At 55.6% G+C, this 14,816-nt stretch overlaps 1 protein-coding gene across 1 annotated transcript in view; it reads right to left on the bottom strand.

Annotated features, from left to right (window-relative positions):
* Positions 1-2,309: 2,309 nt before the first annotated feature.
* Positions 2,310-14,816, bottom strand: part of GFRA2 (GDNF family receptor alpha 2) — an 85,481-nt gene continuing 72,974 nt past the window's right edge. The window contains exons 7-9 of the mRNA XM_059178885.1: positions 14,020-14,192; positions 4,604-4,657; positions 2,310-3,728 (exon numbers count right to left, since the gene is read on the bottom strand). Coding sequence (XP_059034868.1) covers positions 3,606-3,728; positions 4,604-4,657; positions 14,020-14,192 — 350 coding nt within the window. The 3' untranslated portion in view covers positions 2,310-3,605. The remainder of the gene's footprint in view (positions 3,729-4,603; positions 4,658-14,019; positions 14,193-14,816) is intronic.

The following is a 14,816-nucleotide window of genomic DNA, read 5'->3' as shown; positions in this document are numbered from 1 at the left end:
TGCCACCAGGAATCCAGCTGCTACGTGGAGGAGCCCTGGCGGGCTGGGCAGAGAATCTGCAGAGGTCCCGGGTGGTGTGCCCAGTAGTGAAGGGAGATGGCCCACCGTGGACCAAGCCCTTGGGCACGTAATCCCAACAAGTGCTGCTGAGGCAGGGACGGCCATCCCCATTCTACCGATGAGAAACCTGAGGCTTATGCTGGACGTGATCAGCCAGCCAGCCAGCCAGTGGCAGACCTGTCCTGCACACTCAGATCCACCTCACCCCCAGATGTACCCTCTTTCCTCTACACCACGGTGTCCCCGAGGCAAGAGCAGTCCAGCATCCAACAAGCAGCTTCCTAGATGGTGAAGCTCCTTCCTCAAGAGGCCCTCTTCCAGCCAAAGCCGTTTCCCCAAAGGTCCACACCCATCCCAGCACACAAAGAGGTGGACGGCTCCCTCCAAGGCAGACCTGGGACGAGCCGTGTCTGGAGCAGCCATGCCCGGGGAGCACGGTACTTGCAATTCTCCCCTTCTTGAGCCCACACGGTCCACACCTGGATCTCATGAGCTTTGTTCACAGAACTCCCTCACCGTGTGCCAGGTAGGCTGGAGAGAGAAGAATAGGCACGGCTATAAGCCCAGATTACCTAGAGCCCCCCAGGGAAGGGACTGCCTTCCTCAGGCCAGCCGTGGGCCAGCACCAAGCAGGGCACAAAGGAGGCAGCTCCGTTGGGCGGCAGCCTGGCCCCGCGCTCGAGCCCCGCCGACCCTCTGCCCGATCTGGGGCCGGCTCACCCCGTCTGTGCTTCATTCTGCTCGTTGGCAGAATGGGGAGACAGAGCCAGCCTCGCTGCATCCGCGTGGAAATGAAATGAAGGCATGATCATGCAATTTTAGAACCGTGTCTGGCACACAGTGGGGGCTACGTAAGCATGCGTAAATCTCACGTACATATCTTTTTAAATATCCACATTTTGTTTCAGTTTTGAGCAACGCTATTAAAATCCTCCTAAAATGTTAACTGCCCTTTCTCTGCTCTATAAGGTGCAGCCCAAAAAAGCACATTAGTTCAGAAATGGAACATGGCAAATCCATGTTCTGATTAACTGATGTCTCAGCCCTGAGTCTACAAACCACATCTTTGCGAAGGTTTCAAAGCCCTTTCCGTTCACTCACTTGTTTTAGGATAGGAGCGGAACAATGAAGTAGCATGGCCGGGTTTTTAGAAAACACATCTGAACTTAGAAATTCCAAATGGCCACGCGGGCAGATGGGGCTGGTCCCCCCTGCTCAGATCGCGGGGTGGCTCCCTGGGCAGGAAGAGCAGCTGGGTGTGGGCCTCTGTCTGTGTCTCTCTCCCTGTCCACAGCTGATGCAGCTGAAGGGCCTTCAGCCTCATCTAACATCCCACAACCGTTCCTCCTTCCTAATGGCACCTCCGTTTCATTTTGGGAGATCTCCTCTCCTTCGTTATGCAAGCCAAGAGCTTGTATCACACTAGGAATGCCAGACATGACATATTCTCCTCTCCCACCAAAGTGCGGCAGGAGGTGGGCACAAGGCCCCAGTGCAGCCAGTTGGGCGACACTTGGTGATCCTTCATCCCAGAGGCAGCAGCATGCTGACCCCCCAGATCATGCCTCCTGTCCCTCCAGATGTCCTTTGGTTCCTGCCCTAGACTCCCCTGGTCCCCCCCCTTCCACTGATTCTGTGAGCCTTCTCCCCCCAAAGCTTTTTAAGTTAACCAGTCCTCGCTCTTCACAAAGAACATGGATTCCCAAGTAAACTTCACGGCCACCTCGACCCAGAGTAAGGCCAGCGGTGGCTGACCCAGAAGGCCGGATCCCTGACTTCACAATCACATACCCGTCATAAGCAAGAAGTCCCAGTGGAAAGATACCACCAACAGGACCACTTAATAGGACCACCCAGGCAGCCTTAAAACCCAAACAGACTCAGGGCATCAAGGTCAAGTTGTCCCCGGCCCTCCATCCTCCCCACTGCTTTCTTTCTCTTCAAGGCTAGGGCCAAAGCACATTGGCACTGACTGGTAAAGGGAGCAGGAGAGGACGGGTGAAGAAGGGCCCAGCAGGCTCAGCCTGGCCAGGATGCCAAGATCCACCAAGTGGAAAACTGTCTCCTAAAGGAGCTCCACCACCCACACCAAAGACACAGGACAGATGGAGACACGTGTGCACATGCACAGACATGCACACACCCTCCCCAAGGCCCGCCAAGGGCCCAGGTAAGTGGCCGAGGGGTGGCACTTGGCTAAGAACAAAACAGGGGGAGAAGGCACGCCCAGAGTGAGGCAGAAGGCAAACTGCTTCCTAGTATGTTTATTGGAGCCTTGGCTAAGTATGAATCCGGATCAGGAACCCCCTCCACAGCCCAGTCAGCCCGACGGGGGCAGAGACACGGGGAGTCGATCTTCTTTTTTTTCCCCCCATTATAGACAACATTATTAAAAAAAATAAACTTTACAATAATACATTTTTGTTCATCTGTTGGGTATTATTTCCATAGTTTTGCTTCTTAAAAAAAGGAAAAAAAGGGGAAACCACACAATATATGTATATGGATGTGTATATACATATATGTTGAGAAAGGAGGCGTGTTATGTACACAGAGTTGGCGTTCGTCTGGGAAATGAGGAGAGAACGTGGAAAAGAGAGAGAGGGAGCCGAGAGGAGGAGAGAGCTGCAGCCACCAGAGCATGGGGCGGACAGGCGTCCCACCGGGCTCTTCTCTGCCCCTCTCAGGGCCCCCGCTCCCTAGGGTGGGGGAGGAGGGAGAAACCCACCAAATGGACCCACAAGAAACCAAAAGAGCCAACAAAGGATCATTTCTCTTTGATTTCAAATTCCTGCCACCGAGGAGGAAGCAGCAGCTTTGAGCTAGTGCCCAAGCTTTGCTCCCTCTGCCCCAGGAGATGTCCCAGGAGGGCTGAGTTCCCAAGCCCCCCGGAGCTTGGCCCTGGCCGCCCCCCTCCAGGTCACATCGGGGAGCCCAGTGCCACGCCCTCCCCAGGCCTTGCTGGGGGTTCCCAGGTCAGATGCAGATCCACTCACCCCGCAGACAAAGAGGGTGAAATCAACTCCATCCTCGAAGCCCGGTGGGGGTACCAAGGGACCCGGTGGGACCCCCAGTGGCCAGCTTCACTGCCCCACCCCCCAACACCCTCTGCCAGGCCCCCCGCAGGTCCCCGGAGTGGGTAGCTGGAGAAGGGCCGCCACCCTGCTCCCAGTTAGTATCAGCACAGCCACGAGTCCCTTGGGCTGCAGGGGTGTCGTCTTGGTCTCTTACATCAGCAGGATCCAGAGAGGAAAACACCAGGAGAAAGTGAAGGGCTTTTCTAGACCCCCACGCCCTTCCTCAGCGCTGGGTTTCCCCTGCCAAGGAACCTCTGGGCCAGCTCTCAGGCTGCCCACCTGCTTGTCTGTTTGGTTTAGAAAAACTTCTCCAGAGAAGAAACCTGGGAGGAGACAGGTTCAGAGACAAGGTGGGGGAAAACATTTTTTTGCAAGGTGTGTATGTGTGTCTGTGTGTGTTTCCATTTTGCCTGGTGGGTGTTCTCATCTGTGTAGTTTCCAGAAATCTCCCGACTTGATTCCCAGAGCCTACAAGGCCAGCTTCAGCATCAGGAAGGAGACAGCGGTCAAGGCAGCCGACGGTGTGGCTCTGCAGGGGCCTGAGTTAGGTTTGATCACCTTGTTACTCCCTGGGATGATATTGGTCGTGAGCTACAGTCAGGTACATGGGAGGGGTGGGGGGACAGAAGCAAAGACACAACAGAGGACAGAAAAGCAAATGAGTCAGCAGGTCTGGGGTCAGGCAAAGAAAAGGACTCAAGAAGTAGAGTCCTCTATCCCCTGCTCTCCCGGGTCCACCCAGAGGCCCTGCTTTGTGCTCCCCTGGAGACGGAGCCGGGCTTCCACGGAGCTGACCTGAACCCTGGGCTCTGGGAGCCAGGGCAGCAGTGCCAGCAGTCCCCAGGAAAATGGGATGATGCTGCCAAGTGAAGCAGAGGTCTATGAACCAGAGAGGAGGGGGTATAGTACTAAGATCTCAAGAAGTTCCCAAGGTCCACAAGCACCCTGGAGAGGAGAGGAGAGGGAATGGAGGAGAGAGGAAGGAGGGGAGGAGAGGGGAGTAGGATGGCAGGGGAGAGGGGAGGAGAGGGGAGTGGAGAGTGCAAAGGGGAAGGGATAGGTGGGGAAGCTCTGTTCTTCCTGATCCTAAATTTCTTTGAATCCCTCTTCTCCATGAAGCTTCCCTGCCCATCTCTGTCTGAGCTTTCCCCTCCTCTAGAAGCTGAAGCTTCCTTACCTCTCTAGCTCTTCAATATCACTAAAACCAGCAAAGAGCAGATGCAGACAATTGTCCTAAAGAGCCAGGAGGGCTTGAGAGGGCCTCTGCTCAGAGCAGCTGCTTGTGTCTCACCCAAGGAGATGGCCAAGGGCCCGGCTGCAGCCCTGCCTGCACCCCCAGCAGTGAGTGCCCACCCCAGCCTAGACCAAGAGCTCAACTAGCCCGGCCAATGCAATGAGACTCATCTGGGAAACATCCCACCTGCTTCTGGCCCCCACGCCCATCCCCCACTCTGCCCCTCACTCACCTCTGTGAAGCACATGCTTAACTCTTTGGAGTTATTGGCCTTCAGCCCCTGTTCCTGTGGAAGAGAAGGCGCTAGTAAGGACAGACCACCAGAGCTGGCTCTCTGGCTGAGCTTTGCCCCAGCACTTGAACGAGACCAAATAACATATGGCTTTGCCTTCCACCATTGGCATCATTAAGCTCAGGGTGTGTGAGGAGATGCCAGCTGAATCCCAAGCAGCAAAAAGACCCTTATGCCTTTTTTCACACCATCAACACTTAGGTCCTGTCTCCCCTGGGCTCTTGGAGAAGAGATTCCTAACTCTGCTCCCCAACTTAAGGCATTATGTATTAATAAACCATTTGCATGTCTGTCAACTATACTCAGAGCTCTTTGATGAGGCAGGGACCACGGCTTCTTTTCCTTGCATTGGACAGTGCCTGGCTCATCACCCCAGCTCAGTGAATGCTCTCCTAGATGCATGAAAGGATGAATCAATGAATGAATGTCATAAAGCAGAACAGGGATCCAAGTGCCAGCTCCAAGAAGATCATGAGCCCTTGTCTGGGCTTGTGGGAAACAGAACTGTAATTGATTAATGATGTCTGCCACTGGTGCAGGTGAGGAAGACATGGGCCACAGGGCCAGGTGTTGGCCATGCCACTCTAAACAGATGTGTGGCCTGGGGGAGCTCAGCATCCAAGGCAAGGAATGAGAAAGGAAGGCTGGCTTGCTGATGATTCCAGGATTCTCTGCTCCTGGCATAACCGCTTGGATGCAGGACCAGAGAGTGTGCAGGAGTAACCGTCCTTTGTTACCGTCATCATAATGATCCATGGGAACCAGCTGGGGGACATGGTGTTTCTACCCTGGCTTCGAACGGCTTGGTTCCCAAGGCCCTTGCCGAGAATCTCTGGCCACCAAAAGCACTGGGAAGCCCAAGAAATTATTCCTAAATTGCTGCTCTTGGCCAGAAGTATCAATAATCCCTTAAACATCACAGGCAATCTACCACCCAGGGCATCTGGTCAGCTAAACAGGACCCCAGCTGTCACACAGAGGCCAGCCAAAATCAAAGTCTCTACCAACAGTGGAGACGTGAGCACGGTGACGATGAGCAGGAAAGGAAAGGAACCGGGGACCTGACCCAGGAAGATCTCATTCAAGACTACAGTGTCAGTGACTTCAGCTGTCAAGATCTAGCCCGGCCAAGCCCCCTACATTTGTGGGGCTCTTCGGAACCCAAGGACTGGATTCTACTACCCCCACCAAGTGGAGCTCCAGCCAGGGCGGTGGGAGGCCACTGAGGGACAGAGCCTGCCCATCCTGCCTAGGGGCTATGCTGTCACCATAGTCTTCCATCCAACTGGCCTCCTCTTCAGCAATCTGCCCTCGGGCGCCAGCCTTGAGCAACTTGCAGCAGCACCTGTGGCATTTTGTGCCACATGGCCCAGCCGCCCCCCCCCCGCCCCCCACCATCCCATGTTCTTTCCTGCTGTCACTGGTTCAGTGGTCTGGCAGGCCTCTGTCCCCTCCAGCACAAGTCCTCTCCAGTGCGTCCCCTCCCCCAGTGTCCCTCACTATGCAACCTGCGTAGAATCAGTCAGTCAGAATCCACGTCCTCACCCCCCACGTCAACCAAACTAACTCTGTTTTGGTGTTAGGCGTTGGAGTTACATGCAAAACCGATCTTAAAAAATACTGCTTCAAAAAAAAAAATAAATAAGGTTTGAGAAAACAAGTGAACTACGTGACCTCTGAGGCTTCTGCAATGGGACGCCAGCTCTCAGGGTCCTTGGCACAGGTGCGGACCCCACTGGCTCTGGAGGGCAGCACCCCAGGTGACCCGGCAAACAAAGGAGCATGGGGACAGCACAGGCTCAGCCCAAGGAGAGGGGGTGAGATCTGAATGACAACCTGCAGCCAGCCATGGGCCTATGGCTGGGCTTCCCCTCAGAATGAGTGGACTCCACAGGCTCCTCTTAAAAGCAGAGAGGAGAGGGGGCTGGGTCTAAATATTTGAGGAAAACGGAGTGGGGGAGGAGCAGGAGGAAAGAAGTCAGGGAGAGAGGAAGAGAGTAGCAGCCTCCGAAGGAGCCAAGGAGCACAGACAGCAGGGAAGGGGGCGGGGGAGGGCGGGGACAGGGAGGAGCAGGTGGAAGCAGCAGACGGATAACGGATAATGGAGGCAGTGAATGGACAGGAAGGGGGGGTGCAGCAGAGGAGAAGGAGGTAACAGAGGAGGAGAGGAAGCTGCCCAGGAAATGTTTCCATCCTCTCCTCATACCTGCATTAACAGGAGAAAGGGGCACAGCTCCCCGGGCCAGCCCCCAGGCAATCCAACCCCAGGGGGGCCCCTGGCAGGAGCCACAAGGACTTTGGTGTGAGAGGACTGGCTTCCATGAAGACCAGGGCTAGGACCTCTAGGCCTGCTCCCCATTACTCACTGGGCATCCATCATCCACAGCATGGACTTAAGTCCTTCTGAATCAATGACCAGTCAGTCCAGCAGGCTCCGGGCCCGCCGGCCACACACTGAACTGAACGTGTACTGAACGTGAGGGTGACATCCGGGGCTTTCGCCTGCTGTCCTCAAGTACTTCCTTCAGGTGCTCAGAGATCTGGCTCACAGACTTTTGTCCTCACAGACCCATCCAGCCTTTCCCTGTTAAGCCAAAGGGCCCTAATCCTTGGTGTTCATCCCCACAGGACCACTCCCGGATCCGAGGAAGGAAGAGCCTAAGAGGCCAGAGCCCCAGACTCAAGTTGTGTTCATCCGGTGACCCAGGCAAGTCACTTCATCTCCTGTGACATCAATTTCGCCATCTATAAAATAGGGCGAGATCAAAGCACCTCACTGACCCACGGTGACAATTACACGAGACAGAGCACACAGCCCAGCAAGACACCACACCGGTATAAGGGCCCCTTAATGCCACAAGGCATAAGGCTGAGCCAAGCTTGGTTCTGCGTCCTAAGGCAGGGCCTCAGGAAGGCAGGCCCGGCCCAGGATGGGGCCAGGAGGTGAGAGCCAGGGCCAGCTGGAGCCCGGGGCTACCCCTGCCCTACCTGACAGCCGGAGAAGCAAAACACAGGGGCTGGCCAGGAGCACCTGACTTCCAGCAGACACAGAGCAGACGCTGAAGGCTGCAGCAATCTTCCCAGGAGCCACCCCGAGACCCTCACCCAGCCCTGGCCACACAGAGCCATGTGGGGGTTTGCCCACCAGCTGACCTCTGAAAGCAGCCTGTGGGCAAGGTGCAGAGAGAAGGTTCCTCTACATAATGGCCAAATGACCGGTGGCTCAGATCCACTGCCTCTCTCACCCATCATTAACTTTCCCCCACGGCTCCCACAAGGGGTTCCAAAGATGAATGACTCACAGCACTGCTCACGCCCTAGTGAAAGAAATAAACATCCACACAAGTCACCTCAGGGCCAGCTCCGGAAAGGGGAGCGGAGAAGCTGCTCCCACCCCGAATCTGCCAGCTATAGGCTGCCCTCAAAGGCTGGGCTCCACCCAGGCTGCCTGTGACACCCACTCATCCAGTTTTCCTGGACTCCTATGGAACAAGTTTAGGGGAACAGAGGTGAGTTGCTTCAACCCCTGCCCTGCCCCTGCTCCATCTCTGAGCCTTTTCACTCCTCAAGGCCAGCTCAAGGGCTATGGGGCTACTGTGTCCCAAAGGGCACAGGTCTGGGCTGCAAGGACGACAGGGAGCAGAGCCTTTGTGCCCTTGGCTATAGCGTGGGTTGCCTTCAGAGGATGAGAGCAGCAGGTGGCACTGGGGGACTAGAGCGGGGGTAGGGGCTCAGACACAGAGGGAGAATGGCATCAAAGGCAAAGCTGATCCTTCTAGAAATTTCTCCCAGAGGGGTTTTTCCCAGGCAGCTGAAAGAAATTACTGTCTTTCTCTTTCTCCCTGCCCACCTCTGTCCCCACTTCCAAAGCTGGGTCTGGCAGTCCCAGGGCCCTGCCAGCCTGGCCTAGGTGCCGGGGACCAAGTCCAGTGTTGCATCCATAGGAACACTGCGTCTTCTGCTTCTGTTCCTGGCCCCGGCCCCAGATCTCAGTGTCTTTGGCCACCTCCCCTTTGATAGGCCCACCTGGTAACTCACACCTCTTCCCCTCCTCTCCTCACCCCCTCCCCCCATCTAGCCCTACCATCTTGCCTATGACTATCAATGCTGACAAAAATCAGACAGGTCCACAGGTGTCTCCCCCTTACCAACCAATGTCTACCTTGGTCCCAGGTGGAGGTCTCAGACCACAGAGCTCATCCTCCCACCACCACACTCCCCAGTCAAAGGCCCTCAGAGCCCCCTCCACACTCCCCACTGCAGCTTGATCATCAGATTGTCTTCCCACCCATCCTTCCCATCTAAGTACCTGGTATTCTCCCCCAAACCAGGGCCCGTGGTTCTTCCAGACCAGGGGGCAATCAAACATTTTCTGCAAAGGGCCCAGTTCATGAGTATTTTTTTTTTAAGATTTTATTTATTTATTTGACAGAGAGAGATTACAAGTAGGCAGAGAGAGAGAGGAGGAAGCAGGCTCCCTGCTGAGCAGACAGCCCGATGCGGGACTTGATCCCAGGACCCTGAGATCATGACCTGAGCCGAAGGCAGCGGCTTAACCCACTGAGCCACCCAGGCGCCCTCATGAGTATTTTAGACAGCTCTGCCCGTAGCACATGGATAATGTGTAAATAATGGGGTGTGGCTGTGTGCCAATAAAGCTTAATTTATCCAACAGGTAACAGGCCAGATTCCCTACTGGCCCCATCCTGCGCTATGCGGACCACGTGCCCTTGCTCCCACATGCCCCTCCGCCTAAACGCCCTCATCCACTCCACCCCAACTCCACTCCAACACACTCAGCCCTCCCTGCTCTTCCAGGCCTAGCAGCGGGGTGAACTCAGCCTGTGAGTCCTCTGCATCCACTCCCAGTCCAGAGCAGTCCTCCCTCCTCCGGATCCCACGATCCCATTATCAGCCTCCCTGATGTGCCAATGGCCTCCTCCCCCAATTATCTGAGCAGGCCTTGTACCCATCCTACGTGTGGAACCAAGGCCCTGGCCCACTGAGCTGGGCAGCCTCGGAGCCTGGATCAGAGTAACACGCAGTGAGGATCCATGGTGAATAAGTGAATAAAGGTCCTGACGGACAAATAAATAAATGACCCTAAGGGAGTCAGAGCAAGGGAAGAAAAGCAGGAATGCATTCAAGTCTTTAAGCTCGGAAATGAGTTGTATTTGCACATCGGAGCTCTCAGACCACGGCCAGACCTCTCAGTCCTCCCACTCTGATGCCCGGGGAGCTGGGCACTGGCTGAGAGGTCCATCCTGACAGCCTGAGGAGACAAAAGCATCTGCAGGCTGCTGAGGCCCTTGTAAGTGTGTAGAGGGGGGCTTGGGTCACCCCCTCCAAATACATTTCTAACGCCCCCACATGTGATGGGAACTATCAAGGGTAAGAGCAAAAACTGGCTGGAAGAACCAAAAAGATCAGAGGAGACTTTGTTGTCAGGGCCCTGCAGCCCCAGAAAAGATGAGACTCCAGGGGATCTCGTGGGTCCCTGCAAACTGGCCCAGAGAAAACCACAGGGAACACCAAGGACACTAGAAACAAACCATGAGCAGAGAAAGCCAGAACTGGTGGCCAATCTCCCCGCCTCCTCCATCCGCATAGCACCACCCTGGTTCAGGCCCCATCATGTGACAGAAGAGCCTTCTGGACACTCTTCACAAGTCCTCCACAAAAAGACTGCTTTACCTCCCTACCCTCATGGCAGGCACACAGATAGCCGCCATAAGGAGGTTAGCTAGACAGAGTGGCCTGCAAGCAGGAAAGCACACAGAGCGGGAAGTTCCACTAAGCCCAATGAACTGGGGACGCTGGGTTCTTTCCCTCAGCCTCTTTGGAGCACCTGCTCAACACCACGCACTGAGCGCTGGGGTACGCAGGGCAACGGAGAAGGTGAGAGGCAGCCTCTGTCCCTCAGGGATGCGTACCCGGGAGAGGGAGCAGAACACATCATAAGGGGGGCTCAAGGGAGGCAAGGCAGGAGCAGAGTCAGGGGAACACCCCAAAAGGTGAATCGAAGTAGGCATTTCGCTGCAAGGGACTGGCAAGTGCACGGGCCGGCATCTTGCTCACCACAGTCCTCAGGCTGACACCAGGGGACAGGCCGGCTCAGCTTCAGATCAAGGAGGGAACTCGTACAGGGGTGTGTGGAAGCACACATAGAGGCAAGGCCAGAAGGGACAGGGAGGAACCATTTTGTGGATCCTGCCATGCTCATAGAACATCCATGAGTTCTAGGATGGCAGGGCTGCCTGGAATGGGGCCACAGCCAGGAGGGGAAGCATATGAGAATAGGACTCAAAATAGCATCCAGGACACGCAGACACAGGGCCAAGTTGGGGGCCTCCTAGTTCCTGGCTCTTCTGTGGCCACCCATGTTTTTGCTCAGTGGCACCCTGACATGGACAAGAGCTGTGGACGCCACTCCACACCATGGGAAAGCCCTCTGGGTAGCCAATCTGGAGGCGGAGCCCACACAATACAGCCAGGGGACACTGTCCAGGAGCTGCAGGTGGGGGGCTCTGGACATGTCACTGTCCTCCCCCAGTTGCCATCCTTTGGGGTTTGAGAAGGAGATCTCAAAAGGCCCTCTGGTCCTAACGTCCAATCACTTATGTGGGTCCCCAACTGGCTGCCATCTCTGTCAGTGAAGGGGGTCCCTAAGGCTTCCCCAAGGGCCTGCGCCTATTGATGGGAAGGAAGACGGAAACAGGTAAAGTGACCTTGCCTCTCCCTCTCCACAGGGTGTGTGCCACACACCCTGGCCTCTGCCTCTGCCGCCCTCACACAGGGACCCCCCTTCTGTAGCTATGGGTGGCTGTCATCCTCAAAGGCCCCACAAAGGCCACCATGGAGTCCTTCCAAGCCAGGAGAGCTGAGGGAAAGGGCATGAGCGGGGGACAGGAAAACCACCCACACCAGCCTCCGGCGGGAAGGAGGGCAGGGAGGGGGTTATTCACTCTGCCCTCCCAGCATCTGGCCCACAGCAGTAGGTGCTCACTGAAGACTGGTAAAAGCAGAAACAGGGCCCTCCTCCTTCAGGCTCCATGAGAAGGAACCAAGCGGGATGGTTAGTATCCCCCACCCCACCCCGAGGGTCTGCATCTCTTCCTTTCCTCCTGGAACCCCCATTCTCTGCTGTCTTGCCCACAGTGACTTAGTCACTGGACTGTGAGTGGGCGGTTACAGGGACCAGGGCTGGGGAGCCCCCCCACCAGTCAGCTTCCCCTGCCCAGCCCCCCCACCCCCAACATCCTTAACACCTAACAGGCCTTGAGCTCCTCCATACCTACGGTGAGTCACAGCAAACATCCTGGGAAAGGTCAGCAGCCATCTGCTGAGTCAGCATCTCCCTGTGCAAGCTGGCCCCGTGGGGCTCAGGAAGGCTGACAGTGCCCCGACGGACATGGGTGTCATGGGCAAGGGTGGTGTCTGGTCATGTGACAGGGGGCCCAGCCCTGACCAGGGATCTGTTCGCCTCCATTCTAGCATGAAATTGAGCTAGGACTTCTGGGGCAGGCCCCCGAGCCCCCACCAGCAGCCACTCGAGCATGGCTAGTGTAATTAGGAGCTGCCCAAGGGTGACATGAACCCCTTAGCCCAGATCCAGAGGGGTGACCTCATGGACGGCCGCAGGGCACGGAAGGGCCCAGGCTGAGTCCCACACGTAGGTATTTGAAGGTCAGCTGTTACAGCACAGAGGAACCCACCAGGAGGGAAGCGGGTTGGGCTTCCCAATGAGGACAGGCACCCTCATCTGCTCCCACGGTTCAACAGGTCCCAGGGCACCGGAACGCCTCCCACAGGGCCACGTCCTGATCAAGTCCTCATCCTGGCGCTGGGGGGTTTCCAGCTTTACTGAGGTTATGACTGACCAACAAAAACTGTATATATTTAAAGTGTACAACCCGATGACCGTATACACATACTGGGAAAGATACATATACACATATTGGGAAATATTTGCCACAAGCCAATCAACATAACCATCACTTCACATCTTTACCATTTGCCTTCTCTTTCCCTTTTTGTGGTGAGAACACCTGAGGTTTGCTCTCTTAGCACATTTCAAGTTCACAGTATGACACTGTCAGCTACGGTCCCACGTCTATACACCTGTCCTCCAGACCCGCCACGCCAGGCAGGACTGCTCCTTTGTAAGGAAGGGCAACTCGGGACCCAACTCCCCCACTATACCCCACCACCCTCAAGCTCACTGATGTCCTTCCTCTGCCCTGATATTCTGCACAAGGTCCTCTTGTACACCCTGCCCTAGTGGGATGTGTGTGTGTGTGTGTGTGTGTGTGTGTGTGAAAGAGAGAGAGAGAAAGAGAGAGAGAAAGCATATGTGTGTGTATGAGTATGTGGGAGAGAACGTGTATATGCAAGTTAAGTGTCTGAGAATGTGTGTGTGTGTGTGAGAGAGAGAGAGAGTGTGTGTGTGTGTGTGTGTGGGTGTGTTGTGTGAGTGTCCGTGAGTATGTATGTGTGTGTGTTGTGTAAGCATAAGTGATATATGTGTGAGTGTGTGTATTCTGACTGGAACCAACCTCCTAAGCAAAGAATCCACTGCAGCCACTGGCATGCAGGCCTGAGAGCAGACAGCAGCCAGGAGAACGGCTGAGTGGGGAGCCCTATGACATGCCCCCACAGTGCCACCTGTGTCCCCTGTTGTGGCACTGACCACAGTCCATGCCCAATGCTCACTGATTTGTTCGACCCCTGACGAGACTATAAGGGCCACAAAAGCCAGGACTGTGTCCTTTTCATTCATCAATGCCTCCCTTGCCTCTCCCATTAGTCCTGTTCACAACGTGTACATAACACATGCTAGGTGGATCGATGGACGGACATATGGACAAGCAAACGAACATCAAGGGTTCTGGAGTCTGACGTAAGTCTGAAATCTTATTCTACCACTAACCAGCTGTGTGACCTTGGGTGTGCTACCTAACCCTTCTGGGCCATTTCCCGTGTGTAAAACAAGAAGCCCAACACCTCACTGTGCGAAAAGACAACGAAAGAGGTAGAGAATGCGCTAGCACAATACCTGGTCAGCAGCAGATGGCTTGGAACGGTAACCCTTACATCTCTCTGAGCCCCAGGGCATCTAGCACAATCCTCTGATAGGACAGGTGCTTCGCACTTGTAAAGTGAATGCCCGGGGAACTTATGCACAAAAAACTAGCCCCAACAGTTCCACCCTGCCTCTTGGGTCCCAATCCAGAGGAAGGAACTCATGCGCCCAGGCCCCGGTCCCCGGTTCACTAACGTCTCACCCCCGCCTCTGGTGTTGTGGTGCTTCTCTAGGCCCTCAGCCTGCCCCCGGCTACAGAGCTGTACCCCCTCACCTGGACAGATGTGCAGGTGGTGATGACGCTGGTCCCCAGGCTGGTGCTGTCACTGAGGTCATCTGGCAAAGAAGGCGCTTTCTCCACCCGAGGGGCCTGTGTGGCCTGGAATGGGGGGTTCTTGGGGGACAGGTTCACATCTGTGCCATTGCCAAAGGCCTGGATGGCATTCCCTGTCGGGGGAGAGAGCAGGTAGGCGCAAAGGAATGGGGGCTGCTGCTCATATCCCAATGCTGCCTTCTCTAGAGCAACCCAGAGCCAGGCACAGGCTGTGGCTTGTCCAAACTTACCTTGTCCAGAGCTCGTATTCAGACACTACTGACATGTCCCATGTAGAGAAGAAAACAGCAAGAGGAAAAGACAAGAAACCACAAGAGAAGGAAATGTAGAAGAGGAAGGGAACAGGGTAAATGGATGTGGGGAGCCTAGACGGAGGCAGCAGGCCGGGCCAGGGGCGGCGAGTGCCAGCTTGTCTGGGGCACCACTCCCCTACACCAATCCCCCCTCCCCCAGAAGTCCCCCCCAGTACAGGTTCTCCTGGCTCCTTTACTACCTCAGATGGCTCTGAGTCCCACTGCTGGCATTCCAGGAGCCCCAGACTCAGTCCTCCTCCCGGGGTGGCCTCCCCCACTCCCACACCATTATCACCAGTGTACTGAGGACTGGTGGGCCCTCTCGGACAAACCTGTCCCCAAGACTTGACCCTCGAACGAAGTGCCTACAGACACCTCCACCTCCAAATTCTACACACACCTCAAGGTCATCACGTCCACAGCCCAACTAGTCATCACTCCCTC

This window comes from Mustela lutreola, chromosome 1 (assembly GCF_030435805.1).
Source record: "Mustela lutreola isolate mMusLut2 chromosome 1, mMusLut2.pri, whole genome shotgun sequence".
Taxonomy (NCBI): domain Eukaryota; kingdom Metazoa; phylum Chordata; class Mammalia; order Carnivora; family Mustelidae; genus Mustela; species Mustela lutreola.
The sequence above is the reverse complement of the archived record's forward strand: the minus strand, read 5'-3'. Positions and strand labels throughout refer to the sequence as shown.